This window comes from Oryctolagus cuniculus, chromosome 21, assembly GCF_051225735.1.
Source record: "Oryctolagus cuniculus isolate XC-2025 breed Fujian yellow rabbit chromosome 21, ASM5122573v1, whole genome shotgun sequence".
NCBI classification, from domain to species: domain Eukaryota; kingdom Metazoa; phylum Chordata; class Mammalia; order Lagomorpha; family Leporidae; genus Oryctolagus; species Oryctolagus cuniculus.
Window position 1 is genome coordinate 23,926,020 of NC_142887.1, and position 23,251 is coordinate 23,949,270.

At 53.2% G+C, this 23,251-nt stretch overlaps 1 protein-coding gene across 4 annotated transcripts in view; it reads left to right on the forward strand.

Annotated features, from left to right (window-relative positions):
• Positions 1 to 21,587, forward strand: part of MYO18B (myosin XVIIIB) — a 258,865-nt gene extending 237,278 nt beyond the window's left edge. For all 4 annotated transcript variants that reach the window (XM_089322921.1, XM_089322923.1, XM_089322922.1 and 1 more), the window contains 3 exons: positions 527 to 664; positions 18,197 to 19,445; positions 21,351 to 21,587. In XM_089322921.1, the coding sequence (XP_089179047.1) occupies positions 527 to 664; positions 18,197 to 19,433 (1,375 nt within the window). In that variant the 3' untranslated portion in view covers positions 19,434 to 19,445; positions 21,351 to 21,587. The remainder of the gene's footprint in view (positions 1 to 526; positions 665 to 18,196; positions 19,446 to 21,350) is intronic.
• The last annotated feature ends 1,664 nt before the right edge of the window (positions 21,588 to 23,251 follow it).

Below are 23,251 nucleotides of genomic sequence, written 5' to 3' on the forward strand. Positions count from 1 at the left end.
CCAGGTGCTTCTCCTGGTCTCCCATGCGGGTGCAGGGCCCAAGCACTTGGGCCATCCTCCACTGCCTTCCCAGGCCAAAGCAGAGAGCTGGACTGGAAGAAGAGCAACCGGGACAGAATCTGATGCCCCAGCCAGGACTAGAACTCAGGGTACCGGCGCCGCAGGCAGAGGATTAGTCTAGTGAGCTGCAGCGCCAGCCCGGGAGGCCTTGATTGTGTTTGTGCTCAAGGAGGAGTATGGCAGTTAGTGACACGAGTATTGAAGTAAAAAGGGATGGGATTTACAACCCCAACCGCATCACTACCTGGAGCACTTTGGCCAAGGCTAAGGTTGGCCTCTCCAAATCCCAGTGCTTCCGTCCATATAAGGGGACAGCAGTGGCTCCCACCTCCCAGGCGTGGGAATGAGGGAATGTATGCACAGCACTTAGTGCAGTGGCTGCTTCAGGATAGGCGCTAAGTGTCTAGTTATTGCTGCTACTGCAGTTGTCATTGTAAAGACCGTGTGGCCTGCTTTCTGATTCTAGGGACAACGTCTCCGTCATCAGCTCCCAGCCCGAGGGCAGCCTGCAGTCCTGGTCGAGCTGCACCCTCTCCCTGGCTGCAGACACCATGAGGAGCCCCTCGCGACTGTCCACCATCAGTAGCCGCATCCCCAGTCCCAGGTAAGAGTCCCTCTGTGCCACCTCCACATGGCCGATGGTGCCAAGGACATCAGACTGTGCAGGCTGGTGGTGGGGCCGTCTATTTCCTCTGGCCTCGGCAATGCCAAGCCTGGTGCTTAGAGTCTGAGTGTGACCCTTCCACCCTCTAGCTCTGGACATCAGGCAGGTCACTCTTGAGTCTCCGCTTCTTCTTCTGAAAACCAGGGACTGCAATTCTATTTCCTGACCCAAATGCTTACGATGCAGCTCTGATGGACTCTTCCTCAAAGCATGGTTTTCCATATGATTCAGGATAGCACAGAATGGGCATTTTAAAAATTAACATTGTAGCTGCCTCTCTATAAGTCAAACCAGACTAGTTTTCCATTTATGGGTAGTTAACAGTCAAAATTTTCTTTGTAAATATAGTCACTTGAGTTCTCTTTAATAGGGTGTAATTATAAAGGAAGTTGGGGTGCATTATTCCCATTTGGGGGTTTTAGCTTCACTGAAGGTCAGGATTTCCAATTCCGCTACCACAGAGGGAGATGAGTTTGGCCACGACATGGGACGGGGTCTGCAGGATTTCTGACAGGTTGCCCTCACAAATGAGCCTGGGATTTGGCACCCTCGGCTGCTGGACTGACATCCATCTTCCCGCTCGCTTTTCAGCTCCGTTTCTCTGAGCTCTACCCGGTTTACATTTTCAGGGGCGGCCCTCTTGCAATTAGGAGGTAATGGCCATAAATCAGAAAGGAGGGCTCGCACAGACACGTAATTAAGATGGAACACACCTCGCTTCTGTGATAACAGAAGGACCAACGCGATAAGATAGAAGGGAAAATCACAGGCTACCGGAGCCAGCCCGACAGCCCCTTGCTGACTTGGGACCCATCAGCTCTGAAGCGGGGGGCGGGGGCGGGGTTCATGGGAACCTTTTGGGCATATTTGGCACACGGTAAATGCCTGGCACAAGTCTGCAGATAGGTTTGATGTGGAAAATATCAAAAGAAGGGCTGTGCGCATGGTGGTACATCTGGGGAGTTAATTAAAGCGAGATTAGCTGATGACTGCTCCTAATGAGAAGCAAAGGTCTGTGTGGAGTAACAAGCGCAATTCTGTGAAAGTGGTGAGGCCTCTTCTCTCTCGATAACTAAATACCTCTGTCCTCTTCCCTCCACCAGTGTAAGGAGCAGAAGCAGAACCACAGACAGCCAGAGCACAATGCAAGTGCTAATTAACATCAAATCCAAGATTTTGTTTAAAAATTTTTTTAATTGATTGGAGAGCATTGTCCCCTAGCTCACTCCCTAAATGCCCACAACAGCCAAGGCTAGGTTGGGATCAGACCTCCAAGAGCCAAGAACTCAATCCAGGTCTCCAACGTGGAGTAGCAAGGACCCAGCTCCTTGAGCCACCACCTGCTGTCTGCTTGGGTCTGCACCCACGGGGAGCTGGAGTCAGGAGCTGGAGTTGGGTGTCAAACCCAGCTACTTCGATGTGGGATGCAGGCATCCTCTCTGGTGCCTTGACTACTCAGCTGAATGCCTGCCCCTCTCCACACTGCAAAATTAAGAGTGTGTGAGAGGAGCCTTCACCTGTGAATTTGTACCCTAAGTTGTTGGCACCCGTTTGACTGGGGGTTGGTAAGGTGCCATGTTCTGACGTCAGGGCCTGGAGATTCCAACCCTTCATTTGCATCTCTGCCACTGTGAAGCCCGGGGCAGGTTGTTTAACAGCTCTTCTCAGCGTCTCCTCAGTCAGAGTTGTTGTCAGGGGAACATAGTGACACTCAGAACCTGACTCCTAGAAGGAGGTCAGAAACATCAGCCACTTTATAAGCACTGGAGTCTGTCTGATGCCAGAGGCATCTGAGAGACGGATGTCGTTGTCTGGCCATACTTTGCAGAAGAGGAATCCGAGGCCCAGAGAGAGGAGGGCAACTGATGCATGGGTAGGTGGGCTCAGCCCAGCCCCTGCTGCAGCGCCTCAGGCAGGGCGGGTCCTCTGCCCCTCCTCCCCTTTTACTGTGCTCTCGACTCCCACGTCCCCAGGCGTGCCCAGCCACAGCTGAGAGTGGGGGTGCCTGCACCATGAATATTGAAAGGGCAGTAAGTAAGACAGCTACCCATTGTTTAAGTAGGGGCCCCTGGTCTGTCTTGTCTATGTCGATATCCCCAGGGCTGGCTCACTGTTGGTGCTTGTGTTTGTTGAGTGAACAACTGACCTTAGCAGCAAGACTGCCTCAGAAACTCTAACTGTATTTGATCACAGCACAGCATTGATTCAGAGACGGTTAGTACTTCACTCGATGTCCCACGGCAGGTGCATGGAAGAACTGGGGCTTGAACTTGGGTTAGGATCTCTCCAAAGCCTGTATTTGTGTTTGCAACACTGCCGTGTTTCTCTGCCATGTGTCAGTTACTCATCCAGCAAAGTTTGCCGGCAAAAAATCTGGACTCTTCTTACCGCTGAATCTGCCCAAAGGGTTGTTATTCAACATTCAGCCAAAAGAACTTTAGGGAGTGCCTGCCGAGTGCCAGAACCCATAGCATTAAGCCCTGAAAATCCCCAAACTCTTCCACGGAATACGTTTACAATCCGGTCCTTCTGGACGTCCTGAGTAGGAAATGACCACAGATGAGGGGTCCAACTTGCTCCAGGGTCGATGGCGACTGAGCTCTGCATGGTCAGATCAGCAGCAGGGACTGGCAGAGTCCAGGAACCTGGACTTGAAGCTTTTTTCTTTTCATTGCAAAAGTAATCCAGACTACTTCACCTCTTCAAGAACTTAAAACACAGCAGAAGGCTAAAGCTCCCTGGGCCTTGGCCACCACGACAATCTTAGCTCCTTTCCCAGTGGGATCCACCCTCTTCAGTCTGGTGTGCACCCTTCCACACCTTTCTCTGTATTTACAAATATATATGCATTCATGTACTTGTAGCATGCAGCATATTTGTGGGCTTCTAAAAATCATGAATGGGATGATACTATATTGTGTAGGCTACTTATAAATTCCTTACAATGTGTGTCCTTCTCTTAACCAGGGTATTTCAAAGCGCTCATGGAAAAATGGAATCAAACATATGCGTTTATTTTGCTGCAAATATTTTTTGAAACGTATGCATGGATTTTTTTATAATACATTTTCCGTGTGTTATGAACAAAATTTTACGAACATCAATTCCAACTTCTAATTCCATCCTTGCATGAACTTTTTGAAATGCCCTCATGTGTCTTAGGGATCTTTCCTTAGGGATAAACACAAGTCTATCTCTTTCTTTTAGGCGTTTAAATAACAAAACTTGTTGTGGTTTACTTATCTCAGTTTTGGGTGCCTTCTAGATATTTGCTGTGAACCTGTCAAGCTTCAGAAAAACACACACACACACATACACACATCCTTGTGCCCACGGGCAAATGATTCTCTAGTCAAGAAGGCATTTGCCTTTTAAATTTGCCCCCACATCCTTTCTGCCAGGAGACTCTATCACAGTGGAGAACGGGATACCTATACACCTGTTCCTGTCTTACTGGCACACGGCAGGGCCCGATAAATGAGCCTCTCGGACGTTTTCGATTTTGACGGAGAAAGAAGGTCACTCTAAAAACAGAGCCGGGGAAGAAAGCAGTCCTTTGCCAAGAAAATAAAAGCAGTCCCCGTATTATTTATAAGGCAATGTCAGCTCCAAAGAAATACACCTAAAGCCTGGTGATTTACAGCCCGGAATCATGCAGCTGCTGCTGATAAATGCACACGCTTCTGGAGACGGAGCCACTAAATTACCCGCGTGGCCCCTGGGGACGGAGTTTACGGACCTGGTGGTGGCAGCTGCACTTTGTCCAGGAGTCTCCCTTAACATCTGGCCACAGGTGGTGTCAGGGCTGCCCGGGGGTTGGCGCGCTCCCCCTGGCCCCTGCTGCTTGCCCGGCCTCCCCTCCCTGCCGCCCAGGACCATGGCCCTGTAGGAGTGGTGTTAAAGCCGTGGGCCGTCCCCACTTCCTTCTCGCCCTCACAGCACAGCTGACTCTCTGAGCCCAGACCCAGCCATGGTCACGGGCACAGTGCACAGGGCCCACGTGCCGACAAGCACTGCTGGAGCCAGCTGGGCAGCCTGGCCTGCCCCTGTGTCATCTTGTCGCTGCCGCTATGGCTCTGAGCAGTTATCCCAAGCCACTCCCACTTCTCCAGCGCCCCTCCCTCACACTCAGGAGACAGCCTCAACTCCTGCTGCCTTCAAAGCTTTGACCTCTGCTGTGAAGTCTTCCATCCGTTCATCTCTGTCTGTCCCCGCCCCCTTCTCTCTGGTCTGCAAAGGCAGGCGCAGCTCTGCCGGGGCCGAGGTTAATTCCTACCCATGCCTTCCTTCCCACAACACCCCCACCTGTCCAGGGGCCCCCTCTCCTGTGTGCTCAACACCCCTCATCCAGGTTGTTTCCAAAGCTCTGAGGCCCTCCCGATCCTCACCAGATCCTCACCCGTCACCCCACAGACGTATCGAGTCCTTCCTTCCCCTGCCCTTCGGATCCAGGCTTCTCAACAATGAGGCCGAGTCGCACCACCTTCCCTTTCTCCGTGCTCACGCCTTTGTCTGCCGCAGCCTGCAGCCCGTCCCCACTGCTGCCCGGCACCCCTTCTCTTCTCTGGTAGGGACCAGTTTCCTAGGGATTCCCAGGAAACAGATCGGGGCACGTGCTCTGGCCTTCGTCTCTCCCCAGACGTCTCTCCTGCACTGGCAACTGTGCAGTACTTCTTGAAACTCTTTGCTTGCTTGGCCTTGGACTTGTCCTCGCATCCTCACTGGTCGCTCCTTTCCTAGCCCACCCCTCAGTTGTGGGGGTACCCGGGAGGCTGCCACCCTCACCTCCACAGGGGCACAGGGGGTTCTCCTCTTGTGATGTTTGACTGCACCCCCAACTCGAGACCCCAGCTCTAAGGTCCTGTTAAGTTCTGAATGTATAAATCTTATCTCGTTGTCAACAATGGTCACTGAGCGGCAGTCACCCTCATGTTTCAGCTCAGCGTATCGAAGAGCAGGCTCGTCCCCCCCCCCACCTGGCTCTGTCACTCATGGAGCCACCTCAGACTGTCACCACCTCCCCCCATCCCTGTGTTCAGCTGAACCCTAGGTCTTGTCTGTCCTGCCCATGAAAACACATCCTCTTGACTCCACTCTATCTCACTGCAAGCACTGTGTTTGTTAAAATAATTATATAATTAATTACTTTATGAGAGAGAGAAAAAGAAAGTGAGAGAGAGAGCAAGCCTGTACTCTGGTTCACTACCCAAAAGCCCACAATGGCCAAGGGTGGGTCAGGCCAAAGCAGGGAGCCAGGCAGTCAGCACTGGATCTCTCACGTGGGTGGCAGGGACCTGGTCACTTGAGCTGTCACCTGCTGCTTCCCGGGATTACATTAGCAGGAAGCTGGAATGGGAGGGAGAACTAGGAGGTGGGCTCAGGCACTCCGATACAGAGTGCAGGCGTCCACCGCAGTGCCTGAAGTTTGACCCCAAAGCCTGGCCCCTGCCACCACCTTTAAATTGCGCCGCAATTATTTCTCTCCCGGCTGCCGCAGGCTGTCGCCTTCAGCCTCCTCCTCCTCCAGCCCACGCTCCATGAGTTGGCCGGCAGGGTCCCTGGCTCCAGTGCTTTCCCATAGCCTACAGCAGGGGTCAGCAAACTATTGCCTGTAGACCAATTCTGGCCCTCACCTGCTGTGGTCAATAAAGCTTTATTGGATTCTAAAACAGCCTGAGATCCATCTCTTTATCATGTTTTTTTATTTATTTATTTATTTATTTATTTATTTATTTATTTGACAGGTAGAATTATTGACAGTGAGAGAGAGAGAGAAAGGTCTTCCTTCCCCCCTGATCACCCCCAAAATGATCGCTACGGCTGGAACTTCCCCAATCCAAAGCCAGGAGCCAGGTGCTTCCTCCTGGTCTCCATGCAGGTGCAGGGCCCAAGCACTTGGGCCATCCTCCACTGCACTCCCGGGCCACAGCAGAGAGCTGGACTGGAAGAGGAGCAGCCAGGACTAGAACCGGCGCCCATATGGGATGCCGGCGCCGCAGGTGGAGGATTAACCAAGTGAGCCACGGTGCTGGCCCCATATCATGTTTTTTCTAACACATGTCCATGACTACTTTTGCACTATGATGATAGCAGGACTGAATAGGCACAGTAATGTCAGACACCAGACACTCCAGCAAGCCAGAAGCATTTGCCCTCCGGCCTCTCACAGAAGAATCTTCGCTGACCTCAGCCCTCCCAGATGCAAGCCCACTCCAGTCAGTTTGTAGAAAATGACCTTAAAAGAGAAGTTTATTGAGTACAAAAAGATTTTGAAATCCACACATAGCTTTTTTTTAATAATATGTATTTTTCATGACCTTTTCAAAAACCTCTCATAGGCATGGTTTTCAAAATGTTTTTTGGGGGGCTGGCGCCATGGCTCACTTGATTAATCTTCCACCTGTGGCGCCGCATCCCACATAGGCGCTGGGTTCTAGTCCCGGTTGCTCCTCTTCCAGTCCAGCTCTCTGCTGTGGCCCGGGAGTGCAGTGGAGGATGGCCCAAATGCTTGGGCCCTGCACCCACATGGAGACCAGGAGGAAGCACCTGGCTCCTGGCTTCTGATCAGCGTAGCTCTGGCTGTGGCGGCCATTTGGGGGGTGAACCAACTGAAGGAAGACCTTTCTCTCTTGTCTCTCTCTCTCACTGTCTAACTCTATCTGTCAAATAAAAAAAAAAAAAACACAATGTTTTTTGGACCCAAATAAACTCCTCTCTTACTTCCTTGTAGAACTGGAACACCTCTGAGCCTGGTTTCTGGCGCTCTTCCTGCCTCCCTCTCTGGTTTCATTTGCTCCCTTTCTTCTTTATAGTCTGTGCCCCAAATGGTTTGTGAGTCCGCCTCATGTCCGATGCCACCTGCCACCTGTGTCTGGGATCTTCCCCCTGGCTTCATGCCATTCCCTGTGCTTCCTCTCCTGTCCACTCCTTCTCATCTTTCAGACCTCAGTTCCTGCATTGCCTGCCTCGGGAGCCTCCCCGAACCACCCCCTCCCTTCCCGGGGAGGGGGCCTGGCACTCTTCTGCTTTGGTCCCAAGAACCCAAATGCTCCTCCTCCATAGCACAGTCCGTGTTAAGCAGAGACAGTCGCATCAGGTGTCTTCATCAGGCTGTGGGCTCTGTAAGGGCACAAACTTGGTCTCTGAGTTCAGTCCGCAGCAGACATCCAGTCAATGGATCCGGGACCAGCAGAGAGACATCAGATGAGTTCTTACCAGGATGATGGAAAGGGCGATGTTGACATCAAGAACCAGGGACTTGCAAGGCAGATGAACTCTTCCTTAACGGAGTGCAAGCTCCGAGCAATGCAGAAGCAGGACTGACAGACAATGAGGGTACTTTAGAAAGTCCACAGAAATGGAGCTAAAAGAAACGCATGAGCATTTTAAAGTCCATATATATATATATATATATATATATATATATATATGAAGGTTCTTCCAAAAGTTCATGGACAATACCTATTATGAAAACAGCTGAGCACAGAGTTCAGCGTATTCTCTGTATACAGTAAACCTCTCTTTGAATTCTGTTTTCCCTGACCTTCTTGAAGCCCCCTTGTATGATGGGGAGGACTGAAGGCCCGGGAATGAGCACCTCCATATGCGGCCTGAGGCCAGAGACAGGTGGCAGGTGCAGCGGAGAAACCCAGGGCCGACAAGGGGTCTCCAGGATACACCGAAGGGGTGCTAAGGCCAAGACAGAGGACCGCAGTTCAGTAGTGAATCACATGTTTCCCGTGGGTCCAGTCCCGGTGGACAAAGGACCTCCTGACGCAGTGTCCTCACCTCTGGTTCTAGGAGATAGGATCATTCCCACCAGTCTGGGAACACTGGGCACTAGAGGGGAATCCCCCTACGCCCTGGCTGGGTGGGGGCTTCCCTGAAGCAGGATAAGGTTGCTGTGTAGATAAAGCAGTCAGAACAGCAAATAGTCTCCACCCGGGGAAGGTTGAACTGGTGGAGCAGACGAGAAGATGAAGATGGAATGGAGGTGCTTAGGGAGCGCTTGGCGTCCCCTGTCGGTAGCTTTGGGAAATCCAAATGAAATTGTGTGTCCCCGTCAGAGAGTTTATTATCCCTAAATTTCAGCGGCCAACCTATCACCACTTAATTAGTGACGCCGTGATTGTAATTTATTGCCAAACCCGGCTCTCTACTGTGGCTCTTGGACTTGTACCACATCGCAAAGTGAGCCGTGGAGATTATTGTATGAATTATTCTCACTCACATAATCATCGTGATTTTAATTACTGTGTAATCTTCGCTAATTACTGTTGTATGTATCATTTGCTTTGGTGCCGATTTAACACAACTGCTTTTCGTTTGGCTAAAAAGATGGCATTACAACTTTTTCCTTTTTCTGGGAGAAAAAAAATCGGCTTTCTGTAAACACTTATAGCCCCGTATTCTTGGCTTTCAGTCCTAAGTTAAATAGAAAATGATTTAGATAGCACCACCACCCCCGTTTGTTTTTATCTGGTATAAGCTTGGCTCAAATTAGTAGAAAAAGGTCTAAATGATAGGGTATTTTCTTTAAAAAAAAAAAAAAGAAAAAGAAAGTTGTATTACTTTCAAGGAAATGCAATTACTCTACCATAAGCATGAAGCCAAGACTAGGTTGCATGAGCCTGAGGACTGCTTAAATGATTAGATAAGACTTGTTTGTAATTAGTTCATTAATTATGGATATGGGAGTGGATGGTGCTTAGCATTAAAAACAGCCTATTCTCAAAGCAGGTTAAGTATCCGACACCAATCTCCCTTCGATAGCTCAGTGTTTACTGGTTTCTGCATTCTTGGAACCCGAGTGCACGCCGTGTTTAATCCATCCCAGAGACGCCTGATGAATGGGCCTCTCACGAGCACGGTTCCACATCGTCCCAGGACATCAGGGCTCTCTTCTGGTTTGTAAGTAGGAGGGAGAGCAGTGGGGAAGACCTTGAAGCAGAGAGTATGAGGGTGTTCGAATGCAAGCCCTGAGCAAGCAAAACCGGGTGAGCTCTGGCTGTGGACCCGGGATTCATCCTTAGCGTGCACATCAACCACGAGTGGACACGTTTCCACGGAAGAAGGGCTGCTTCCTGTCCATAACTCCATCCAGCTCTGTGGACCTGTTGTGAAATTTCAGGCTCTCCTAGATTAGTTGCTGGCTTGGAGAAAACCATTCACATTCAGCATGGATGGTTCATAACACTCTCTCAGCAGCCGCAGTTCTTCGAGCTAAAGCTTTGTTATTTAACAAACTGCAGGCAAGTGCACCTTGATGAACTTTTAAAAAATTGACCATGCCTTTAGAATTACCACCTAAATCAAGGCCAGACCATTGCTAGCAGTCCTGAGACTTTTCTTGTGTCCGTTCATGTCATAGCTTTCTCTCCTGCCAAGGGTGACCACCATCCCGATTTCTTTTTTCTTTTTTCTTTTCTTTTCTTTTTTTTTTTTTTTTTTTTTTTTTTTTTTTTTTTTTGGACAGGCAGAGTGGACAGTGAGAGAGAGAGACAGAGACAGAGAGAAAGGTCTTCCTTTTTGCCATTGGTTCACCCTCCAATGGCTGCCGCGGCCGGCGCGCTGCGGCCGGCGCACTGCACTGATCTGATGGCAGGAGCCAGGTACTTATCCTGGTCTCCCATGGGGTGCAGGGCCCAAGCACTTGGGCCATCCTCCACTGCACTTCCTGGCCACAGCAGAGAGCTGGCCTGGAAGAGGGGCAACCGGAACCATCCCGATTTCTAACACCCCAGATTAGATCTCTTTTTGCGCTCTGTAGAAATCTGTTTTCTTTTGTGTCTGGCTTCCTCCTTTCAATATTAAGTTTGTGAGGTTCTTTCCTGTAGTTTCATTGTAGCACCGATCCACCCATTCTCCTTGTTCTGTAGTTTGCAACAGTGGTTCTCAAGTGGTGATGAGTGTGTACCTCCGCCCCTCTCCCTCACCCCACCCTTGCCCAGGGCACATTTCGAGATGTCTGGAGACATTCTGGGGGATATGTCACCGAATTGGTAGAGGCCAGGGATGCTGCCTCACCTCCTGCAGTGCACAAAGCAGGCCACACAGAATCAGCTGTCCCAAATTGTCCTTGACGTCACCCTTGGGAAACCCTAGTCTGTAACACTCCGTTGCGTGACTATGAAAGAATGACTGATTTGTCTTATTTTTAGTAGACATTTGGGTTGTTTCCAGTTCAGCACTATTATGAATAGGGCTTCTTTGAGCAGTCATGCTGACATCTTTCGTTAGACGAATACACAGATTTCTGCTGGGTGTATACCCAGGAGTAGAACGGCGTTAGTAAACACTAGCAAAATGGTTATTCCAGTGTATACTCCCACTTGCAATAAATAAATGTTCCAGTTACTCGACCTTCTTGCCACCACCTGGGTTTGCAATTTTTAAATGTTTTAGCTCTTGCAGTGAATAGAAATATTCGATTTTTCATCCGAGTGTGCACCTCCCAGATAAATCTTTCCATGTGCTCGTGTCTTCATTTGCGAAGCCTCTGATAAAGTCTTATACTCATTATTTTTTCCCTTTGGCTGTTCCTTTGGTATGGGTTAGTAGGAGTTCTTTATGTACTGTAGATAAAAGTGCTTTTTAGGGTATGTTGGATGCACTCTATCTTTTTTACTCTCATATTGGTTTATTTTGATAAACAGATCTCGATTTTACTGTTTCCCAGTTTATACATATGTTTTTTCCTCTCTGTTTGGTGCTTTTCATATCCTGTCGAAGATTTCTTTGCCTATTTTCATGAAAGAATTCCATTGTGTTTGTTGGAGACACGGAATCGATCTACAATTCATATCTAGATAACACATTGGGAATTGATATTTATTTATGGTGTGAGGCAGGGGTTAAGATTCATTGTTTTCCATATCAGTACCCAGTCGGCCCAGCGCGTATACTTTAGAGAAATAATATTTTCCCACATCCTACAATGGTGGTATTTTTGTCACAAATCAAGTGATCGTATCTACATGTGTCTTTCTCCAGTCTCTGTTCTACTGATTCATTCTTGTATGTCTTTCTCTGGTTCAAACTAGGTGGGATTCCAGTTCTCTCTCTCTGACACTCTAGACCACTCTGGAACTTGAGAACATCCTATAGAAGTGAGCCAGGTTTTTGGTTGGAGTTTAGAGATAGAATTCACTCTGGGTTGCATTCTGGAAGCTGATATTGAATCTACTGGTTTCAAGCCCAGAGAAGGGTTATTGGGGTTTGAATAAATTGGCCCAGAAGAGGCAAATGGAACCTTTTGTTTAGTCTGTCTGCAATTCTACTCCTTTGTTTGTTTTTGTTTAATTCTACGAAACTTCCTTAAGGCTCACTTCTTTTTGAATTATTTATTTATTTATCTTCATTTTATTTGAAAGGCAGAGAGAGACAGACAGAGACAGAGACAGAGACAGAAAGACACGTAGACAAATAGACGGAGATCTTCTGTCCACTGGTTCACTCCCCAAATGCCCTCAACAGCCTGGGCTTGGCCGTCATGAAGCCAAGAGCCTGGAAATCCATCTGGGTCTCCCGTGTGGCAGGGACCTGAGTCCTTGTGCCATCGCCTGCTGCCTCCCAGGGCATACAGGAAAGTGGGTGAAAAGTAGAGGTGCCAGGACTTGAACCAGGCTCTCTGACACAGGATGCAGGTGTCACGAGTGGCACTGTAAGCTGCTGCTGCTGCACCCAAGTCCACCCCCTGAAGTGCACTTCCTGGTGCTGGGACTCGGGACTCGCAGAAGGAAGATTCAGATCTGGTCTGGTTCAGAAACTGCTTATCTCGTTGGGAGATGCAAATAAGTAAACACTGATTATAGTACAGAGTGATGGGGAAACCCAGGGGGGCTGTGGGAACCAGGAAAGGCCCCCGGCCCAGCCTGGGAGGCAGGCAAGGGATTTCTGCTGGAGGCCACATCTGGGCTGGACTTCGAAGGCAGGTGAAAATGTTTGTCTGCTTTTGTTCAATGTAGAGCAGTGGCACCCTGGGAGGCAGCAGTGATAGCTCCTCATGTCCGTGGGTCCCTGCACCTGCCAGGGAGACCTGGCTTGACTTCCCGGCTCCCAGCAGCACCTGGCAGATGTGCGTCTGCCCATCGGACTGGTCCTGCTGTGTCTCTCTCCCTGTGTCTTTCTCTGTCCTTCAAATAAACAAAGGTAAATTAAAAAATTTAGAACGAAGGTTCCCCAGACTGCTGCCTAAAGTGCCAGATTCTTTCTTCTTTTTTACCTCCTCCCCCTCCCCTCTCACCCTCTCCCCTCCTCACCCCCCCCCCCCAAAGGTGTCTGGGCCTGTGAACTCTGTCTGCGGCCTTTACCTGAATTTGGCAGTTGCTAGCATTTTTCCACACTGACTTCATTTTTTATCCCCCCACCCTGGTATATATCTCAGCACATTTTCTCTTTTCCTTTCCAACCAATGGGAAAAAGAAGTTGCAAACACCACCCCTCTTCCTCTGAAATAATTTCACCCTTTCTCCTGTGAAGAGGGACGTCTCCTCACTGTGGCACCACTGTGGCACCTAACGACTTTAACAAGTCCCTAACATGGTCTCTGATCCAGACATTCATACTACCCTAAACGTGTTCTAAAAATGTCTCATGTCACTGGATTTTGTAAAAAGAAGCTCTTGAGTCTCTCTCTCTCTCTCTCTCTCTCTCTCCCCGTCATATTCTCTCTCTTTTAAGGACTTTATTTTATAGCCATATTAGATTTACAAGTTGGATAGTAAGTACCCTTAACCCTTCTCGCATTCGTCTTTAGTTCCTTTTAAATTAGAGGGATCCTCTTATTCTCTTCTGTCCCCCATTGAAATGGGTTTTAGGGGGATGGTGGATGGAGCTGGGTAATCCACTGTTCTTAATTGACACATGGTAGTCCATGGTTATGGGATGCAGTGCACTAGCGGGATCCACGTGTACCACCTGCACCATGCGTAATGATCAAAGCAAGGCTCTCAGCATTTGCAGCTCCTGTAGCGGTAGTCGTTTCTGGGGGCTGGGAGCCTTCAGCGTCTCCCAGTCGTTTAGAAATGGATAGTAAATTGCTGCAGGCTGGAGCGGCCCTGTTATGCTTTGGAACCCTGGAGCTGAGTCCTGTCTCACTGCATTTTGCTTGCCACGTCTAACCTTTCTCCATCCCCCTACCCGCCGGCCTCTCCTAGTCTCTGGTCGCCACTGTAAAGCGCTGGTCCTGGTTCCCGGCAGCCAGCGAGCATGTGTGGCGAGGCCAGAGCCAACACTGCTGGCCACGGGCGGCATGTGGGCAGGTGAGCCCTGGGGACAGCTCGCAGGGTTGGTTTCTACAAATGTCAAGGACTCAGCGAGTCCTAGTTAAGCAGCAGCAAGAAGAGCGAGCCAGACTTGGGAGTTCTCTTGTCTCATAAAAAGTTATTACAGTGAATATGGCATACTTACAGCTCTATTCCCTGACTCATATCTCTGTGCCTTCAAGGCAGGAGTGACCAGGCTTAGGGATGGTGCTCGCATCCCCCCCCCCCGACTGTCTGTGCAGCCTGCTTCCTTGGATGTCCCCCACTCGGGGGTTGGGGGGAGGCATCCTCCCTGCGCTCAATCTTCCTTCCTGGCTGGGCGATGTTTCCCAGCCCCAGTCTCCTTGCCTGGGAAGTCCCGATCCCAGCCCTTGCTTGTCGAGGGTATTGCACGTTGAAAATAAGCCAACAGCTGGTGGGAGGAATCTTCCTGCCCTGCTTAGCGTCTCTTTCTCTCCCCATCACCACCACCCGATCCTAGCCCTCTGCCAAAGCTGGACTCAGAGCAACCTCCTCCAGCAAGGCTGTGTGCCCGGCTCCAGTTCCTCCCGTCCCCACCTCATCCACCTTCCACTGCATGCACTCCATGGTTCACTGTCGATCTAGCATTGCCTGCATTGCTGACCCCGCCCCTCTTCTCTCCGGCTCCCCAGGAGTCTGCACCCTATGGCTTGTGTTCCTGTTTAAAGCTCCCCAGCTGGGGCTTCCAAAGCACCAGACCATTCTAGAAAAGTGGGTCTTCACCCCGCCCCAATCCCAAGACACCAGGTCCCTGCTCCCCCACCCCTCCCACCTGCCTCCCACACCCCCTCACCCCCTGCAGCCAGACTGGCGCCTGAGTGACTCTACTGGGACACATTGGTTTCCCACCTATGACATCCATTGCGCCAGGTGGGGCATGCAGAAGGCGGGCAGGTCTCTCCTGGCACTGACAGCTCTGGGGCCATTCAGGGGGTGGGGGGAGCCCATGACCTCTGTACCTAGGACACAGCATTCTTGGCTTGGGGCCTCCAGGCAGCCTCCCAGCCCCGTCCTGCTGGCAGCTTCTCTGCCCCCCGGGCTGTCCCAACTTCTGCCAAAGATGAGCGTAGATGGTCCTCTGTTGCACCTGTGACCGCCCCTCCCACACCCCTCCTTTGCCCCTCCGTCTCCTCCTTCCTTCACCTCCTCTGTCACCACCTCCTGCCCCTTCCTCCTCCTCCCCACCTCCCTCTCCTGTTCACACCACCACTGCTGTCTTAGGGGCTCTGCCTCCCTTCCTTTCACCCTCTACCCATCCTCTCCTTTCCACACCTCCGTGTTCTTCCTTCATTGTCTCCTCTTTTGATGGAATCCAGCATCACCTACTGAGCGCCTCCTGCAGGCCAAGTTCAGTGCTGACTCGGAGGATGCAGGAAGCAGAGTCAGCAGCTCCTGCCAGCTGCGCCTCGTGATCTGAGTTCCTCACCTCCCTGCCTTCGCCCTTTTCGTTCCTGTGTCCTGGGCTCATCCTCCCGCCACCGCCCGCCTCCTCTCCCTGCGACTTCCCCTTCCTCCCCCTCCCCAAGTCCTGGCCTGGCCTCTGCAGCCACCAGTGGCATGGGGAGCTGGGATGAGCAGGATGGCAGAAAGCCAGGGCGATCGGGCCACAGGTGCCCCTGATGCCTCCATCACCCCCGCCTGGCGGCAATGGGGGAGACTGAGTACCCGAGACGCATCCGTCACGGCCGCCTCCTTCCAGAACCAGGATGGCAGAAATGACTTTTGTCAGCTCTGCTGCAACACCCCTGCCCCCAGGCAGACCCAAGCTGTTTATTAAAAGAAAAAAAAAAAAACATGCAGGTGTGTGAATACCATCTCGCCGTGGATCAGGGGAGCGGTCCCAAAGCCGTGATGGAGACAGACACACCTCCAGGTCATCACCAGGGAGCCCTGCAGCTCCTCTCCCCACCCGTGTCCAGCTGTGATGGGGACAGAAGGTGACAGGCAGGAAATGGCAGGGGAGGCAGCTGCTCCAGGAAGTCGCGGTGGCTTCTGTTGTAGCCAAGGTCACGGTCACTCTTCCGTGCATCCCTCTTCGAACTTCACCTGAGGTTTCCATGGGGTCCAGGGGTGGGGTTAAGTCCTGGGAGAGCCAGAGATGAGTTCCAGCGATAATGATCACCATTAATTGTTAATGATAGGTGATGGATAGCCATTAATAATTGATTATTAATTATTCATCTCAGCCGTTAACTGTGGTCTGGGTAATTGTGGCATCAGGGACTTTACTCACTCACCTAACTACCGCACTGCGAGGTAGAGTGCTCCCACCAGAGAGGAGTCAGGCCGAGGGGGCAGCAAGTGCCCCCTCCTCATGAAGCCCTTTAGCAGGGCCCAGCATGGCCATGGCCACCTCCCTGAGGGCCTGGGCAGGGGAGCACCTGCCATCCCCCAAGGACGGTTCTGTGTGGTGGTTTCAGCTGCAGGCTCAGGGGCCTGGAGTAGGCAGGCAGTGTCCTGCTGTGCGCTGCAGTCCACTCACACTGCTCTGATGAGAGCGCCGAGGACAGCAGTGTAGAGCCGGGAAGTGCAGAATCCAGGTGCTCACAGACGCGGTATCTGGCTCCAGACGGCGTCTCCTCATCCTGTACTCATGGCAGAGAGGAGGAGGGGGGAGGCGAGGGCTCAGCCCATCAGTGAAGACCTCCGCAGTCCACAGCAGAGTGTCCGGGGTTCGATTCCTGGCTCCCGCTCCTGCTGTTGCCTCCAGCCAGTGCAGACCTGGGCGGGGAGGCAGTGATGACTGCTCAAGGAATTGGGTTTCTGAGACCTCGACTGAGTTCCCAGCTTCCAACTCTGACCTGGTCCAGCCCTGACTGTTGTGGGCATTTGGGGGGAGTGGACCAGCAGACAGAAGAGTTTTCTCTCTCTCTAAATCAATCAACCAATCAATCAATAAAAAGTCTTAGAAACCAGAAAGGAGAGGGTGTCAGGAAGCTCTCATCCATAGGGCACTAATCCCCGCTCACCCAGGGAGTCCCTTCCAGGGGCCTCTGGCGTGGCTGAGGCTTCCTTCCCAGGTGCGGAAACCTCCTGGGTGGGTGCAGTTGGTTCTCCTCCTCCAGATAGCTCCGTGGAGGTGCACGGGACGGGGGGACAGCAGTGCAGTGGTGACCCCCGTCTGGGTGAGCAGGAAGCCCCCTCAAAGCCTGGCTCCAGAATCCCCGCGGCCCTTCCTGTCCAGGAGGCAGAAGCCCAGGAGCCAGGCATGTCTCCTGCCAAATCGCCCAGGAGTGAGGACTCTGTTGGGGGGGGGGGTGGGCAGGCAGGTGGGAAGAGGCTGGTGGCTCTTGGAGGGAGGGCAAATGGATTTTATTTGGTGCAGGAGAGGCCAAGGGAGTCCAGTGTCTCCCTGCCAAAGGACGCCCTTTCTTGCTGTCGGTAATTCCACCCTACTACAAGCCTCCGCGGGTTTGCGGCTCAGCGCCTGTGAGCTCCGGGTGCCAGGAAAGCCCAGAACGGAAACCGCCTCTCCTCTCCCATGCAGCCCCACAGCGGATGTGGTGCGGGTCTTCCCCATTGGCGTTTCCACCGCAGCCCCGACTCTGAAGCAACCAGGGTGGTAAAATTTTTTTTGAAATCAATAAGCAGTGTTTTTCATCGTGTAGATTTTTTTGCACCCTTTTGGAAAGCTGCTGGTACACACAGTGGGTTCTTTTTGCATCCAAATATACTTGTACCTTTAATTCCATGTGTCCAGGGACTTCTCAAGTGCCCTTGTATTTGGGTCACTGATTCTCTGAAGCCCTGGCAGGCTGGGACCATCCTGGGGGCTTGGCCCTAGATAAATAAAGGCCCACCACTGCCCCGCCCCTCCCCCTTGAGTCCTGGAGAAGCAAACGCCTGTCTGTGCAGTGCCTCCCGGATGGCGGGTCATGTCGAGTCAGATATAATGGCTCATAAATCTCAGTCATCCATTCCTGGCTGCAGTTTTAATCTACTCAGATGTACTTAGCGGGGTTTAATTATAGGCAGAAATTGCATTTCAGAAAGCAACAAGAAACCATTTACATGGCTTGAATCCGCACATTAAATCACACGGTTCATTTGAGAGTGCAGCACGGACCAACCGCCTTTCCAAAGAGAAATAATAGTAGCGACCGTGCCTAGCCCCTCTCACGCCGCTTGCATGGCTCCCGTGTGACTCGCACAGTTCCTACTACCTGCACTTCTCTTCCTGGCACAGGATGAGCGAGGAGGCTGGAGATGCAGAGAGGCCCCGGCCGGCGTCGGCGCTGAGCAGAGCCTGGGACGACCGCGGCAAGACCCCCGGGGAGACCTCCCTGTCTCCCGGCTCCGTGCGTCGGCACAAGTCCTGCCACTTTGGGGATGGCGAAGGGGTGGGTGCCCAGAGAAAGGCCACAGAGCGCCCAGGAGCTCTGTCTGCTTCCCTGGCCTCTCGAAGCCCAGACACATCCCCGTTGCCCAGGGCAAAGCTGCCCAGCCCCTCGGCCGCCCTTTCTGAGTTCGTGGAAGGACTTCGGAGGAAGAGAGCCCAGAAAGGCCCAGGGAGCAGGCTGGGCCTGGAGGACTGGCCCACGCTGCCCATTTATCAGACCACGGGCGCCTCCACGCTCAGGAGAGGCAGGGCCGGCAGCGACGAGGGTGACCTGTCGCTGAGGGCTGGGGGGATCTCACCCCTGGAAACCGAGGGGGCCGCGGGGACCTCGGCCGGGCTCCTGCGCTCCACCAGCCTCAGATGCATCCCCTCGGAGGGTGCCCAGGGCACGGCCATGCTCCCAGAGCAGCGGAAGACACGGTTCAGCTCCTGCGAGGCACTGCTGGAGTCGGGACCGGGCTCCTGGAGGAGGCTCAGCCCGTCCACGGCACCCGGGGGCATGCTCTTGTCGCCCCCGCTGCGGCCTCGGAGGCGGTGCCTGGAGGCCTCCGTAGATGACGCGGGCTGTCCTGACCTGGGCAAGGAGCCCCTGGTCTTCCAGAACCGCCAGTTTGCCCACCTGATGGAGGAGCCGCTGGACAGCGACCCGGGCAGCTGGAAGACCCCCAGCCTGCACTACGAACGCAAGACCAAAGTGGACTTTGACGAGTTCCTGCCGGCCATCCGTAAGCCCGGGGCTTCCACATCCTTGGTCAGAGCCTCCAAAGACGGGGCAAGCGGCCCCCAGGCCCCCAGCGTCCACTTTGAGACGGAGGACGCCGACCGCAGCTTTCTCTCGGGGATCAAGACCATCCTGAAGAAGAGCCCGGAGCCCAGGGAGGACCCCGCCCACCTCTCGGACTCATCCTCCTCGTCCAGCTCCATCGTGTCCTACAAGAGCGCCGACAGCATCAAGAGCCGCCCGGGACTCCCGCGCCTCCAGGGTGACGGCGGTGAGCGCACGTCCCCCGAGAGCAGGGAGCCGGTCCCGGGGCGGAGGGAGGACGACGTGGAAAGCATTATGAAGAAATATCTGCAGAAGTAGGGACGGGGCCAGGTAAGGAGCTGTAGCCACGACCCGTTCTCCTGGGGCCGGGGCGCGGGGTGGGCGGAGAGCAGCAGGGGCCCCCTGGGCTGGGAGCCTGGAGGGAAGTGGAAGCTGCCACTGCCTTCCACGTCCCCGCCGATTGCTCTGGAAACCAGGGCTTTTGGGGATCTTCACTGAAATGGTGGTGGTGAGCGAGCCCCCTGGCCAGGTGCCTGGTTCCTGCTCGCTTTAAAAGGCAGCCGGTCAGAAAGCGAGAGGGCCCTGCAGGGTGGGCAGTGCTGGCAGAGGGGCCAGCTGGGCTCCTTTCCCTCACCCTGTTCCCCCTGGGGCTGGAGAACGGCGGGGCTGGCGTGAGATAGTGGCAGTGCTGTCACCGACGCACGGAGATTGCGTCCGTGACACACATGTGAGGGGGCTTCAGAAATTTCCTGCAGAGGGCGAATCCTGAAAGACACACTTTGACACACAAAGAAAGATTTTGGTTTTAAGACCCACATTGGTACTCTTTCAATTCTCTGTGCCACGAACTGTTTGACTGCAACCCTCACAGGGAGAGGGGCTGGGGGCCAGGATGGAACGCAAATCCTCCTAGCAAGGACGTGGGCAAAGCAACGCCTCTCCCTCCGCCCCCCTACTCCCTCCTGATGCCCCAGCCCCAGTCTCCCTGACACACGTCTCAGGTTGGAGGTGGGAAGAATTTGTTGCTGTAATGGTTGCCCTGAGTATCCGAGTGCACCGCACAAAGTTCCTAGCAAGTGGAATGAGGAGGTAAGTTGGTCCTGGTGCAGAAGGATTTTGAAATCCATGCAGAGATCTCCCCGTAAAACATCTTTCTTGAGCGGTTGGAAGACCCTTGATCTACCAGGCTGGTCTAGTCCTCGTGGTAAGAGTTCCTTGGCATTATTTATTTCCATTTGACAGGTTGACAAACTGAGGGTCCAAGAGGCTAAGTCGTCAGGGCAGAACCAGGATCCGAAACCCCCTCGAATCCCGACTTTATCCGCCACGCACCTCTGTAGGCGCACATCCCAGGGGCCTTCCTGAGTGAGGGCCGAGCTGTCCGCAGCCCACGAGCCCTCCTAAGCCTCCTGGGTCACGAATCCCAGAGCGCAGGGCAGCTCAAGGCTCAGGCGGCCGCACCTTGACCTGAACGAGCTGCCCGTCCCTTTGGAGAAGCGCCCTGAGCCCATCACAAAGCCATTGCCCCCTCCGCGGACACGGGCTCGCGCTGCAGCCGAGCAAATTAATTTGCCTTAACACAGTCCTCTCCTTGCTCTCAATTACCGAGTAAAGATCTGATACTCATTTACATTATTATGCTCCTGGGCACATGGAGAGCACTTTGAAAGGCCAAGGAAAGGCCATGCGCCTGTCGGGGGCACAGTCCTTAGCAGAAGTCCCCATGGAACCTTGTCTCTGCCACTTCTTTTTTTTTTTTTTTTTGTATAAACTCGAGCTCCCACCCTTCCCCCATGGATGCCCCAAGTCTTCCTCTTCCACTGCTGTCCACGCCTGAGCTTTGAACAACACGGGGCAGTGCCGACTCCCTAAACAAACCCCTTCCACGCTCAGATCTGCCTTCTCCCGGTCGGGAGCTCCGGGGCAGGTCCCATAGTACCCTCTGCTGCGAGTCAAGGTGCCAGCCGCCCACGGAAAGTAACACTGTGGGTGGACCGAGAACATGGCCAATCACCAAAGGAGCTCGGTGCCCACTGGTTGCAAAAACATGGCAGGTTGCCCTGCCCCTGGGCCCTGGGCCTTTTAGGAAGTGTGTTCCAGCGTTTCCTCTTTTTGGTTTTCTTTCTGCCACCTGCCCTTGGCCACGCCTCCTGGTGGGGGGTCTGCAGGAATGCACCCCAGGCCCCCCACCCACGTTCGTTCTCCATCCCAGTGCTGACCTGCGTTTGCTTCCAGCTTCCTCAGGTGCAGCTGCCCTTGGAGACTTGTGACTCCGCAACTGTCTGGGGACAGAGAGAGCGGCCAGGCCTCCACCCCCCACTCCACCGCCACCACCCAGGAGCCGCCAGTCCAGAGCCAGCCAGCACGGCCAACCCTGAAGACGAGATGGGGCTCACAGAGGCAGAGTCAGCAGCGGGCGCAGAGCTCCCACAGTGCTCAGTCTGTACAAAATAAAGTGTGAGCTCCTTGGCATCCGTGTCTCCTCTCTGCTCTCCTCTGTGCCACGAAGGACTCGGTGCGGGGAGGGGGTGGCGGAGGTGCAGCTAGGGGTGCAAGGGTTCCGGAGAATGGAGCCAGCCCACCTGTGGGTAGTTTGAGGTGCACCCCGCCGATTCCACCCCTTACACATTAGCATGCAATGGCCTTGTTTCTCCCCTGTAGCCAGCCAGTTTTAGCTCAAGTGTGAACCTCCTCCAGGAAGTCTCCCTAGATACATCAGGGTAAAATGAGTGCTCGTTCTACACGCTCCCTTAATCTCCAAATGTAGCTCCATCGTGTTTCTTTGGTCTGTTTATCAACACTGTGTGCACAGAGTGGGCCAATGAACAAACACAGGGGCTCACACACCTGAGTGCATACAACACCCAGACACAGGTGCACCCCAACAGCGTGTGCTCACACCAGCATACAAGAATCTGGACTTCGTCCCCGGCGGAACTGGAGCCATCATTGTAGATTGCTCTGACAAAGTGCCCAAGGCCAGGCAGATGGTAAAGACCTCAGAGTTGTTCAGCTCAGGGCTCTGGGGACTGGGAGACCTCAGCTCCTGGTGAGAGCCCACATGCTGCTTCGTGGCCTGGCAGAAGGCATTGCACCGTGACATGGCACACACCGGCCTCGGAAGGCTCCCCCTTATGGCCAAGCCGCCTCGGCAATGGCCCAAGAATCTACCAATACACAGATTAATTCATCCAGTCCTTGAGGCAGAGCCCCCGGGTGGGACCCAGTCACCTCTGAGGATGAGCGTTTGGCCTGGAGGCTGGGATGGTGGCACCCCATATCAAAGTGCCTGGGTTTGAGGGTCTGCTCAGCTCCCAGTCCCAGCCTCCTGCTGGTGCACACCTTGGGAGGCAGCAGGCAACGGCTCAAGTAGTTGCGTCCCTGCCACCCTCATGGGAGGCTTGGATGGCTCCTGGCTTCCAGCTTTGGCCTGGCCCAGCCCTGACTGTTGTAGACATTGTGTGTGTGTGTGTGTTGGGAGGTGTTAGTCAATGGGAACTCTTGTTTCTTTCTGTCTCTCAAATAAATAAATATATATAATTCTATAACAAAAATTAAGACTCCAGATCTCAAGACCATGACAACCAAATTTCTGCGTTTCAGAGGGCACAAACCGTATCGAAACCATAGCAGTACGTGTGCCCACGGTGACATCGTCACCGCCACCTCTGTGTGTCCGAGGACCCATCTGATGGTGGTGGTCCCAGCTCCCGCTGATGGGAGTGAATTCCTGTGTGTGTGTGTTTGCTGGGTCTCCCAGTACACAGTGCCCCAGTCTGTGTGCCTTACACTGCAAGGATGTCCTGTCTTATGGTTCCAGAAGTCCAAGTTCAAGGTGAAGGTGTGGGCCCTGGAGAAGAGCGGGGAGCTTTCTCCTGGGCTTGGCCATGGCCGTCTTCTCCCTGTGTCTCTATCATCTTCCTTCTCTCTCTCTCTCTCTCTTTCTCTCTCTCTCTCTCTCTCTCTCTCTCTCTCTGTGTGTGTGTGTGTGTGTGTGTGTGTGGCTAGAGGTAGAGTGGAGGATGGGGCTGGGGGAGGGAATCACTGGAGACCCCTCTGGGAGACCTCGGCCCTCCCCACCTCTCTGGTGGAGGAAGTGAGTGGAACGGTGGGATCTGTCTTCAGGGGTGCGGTGC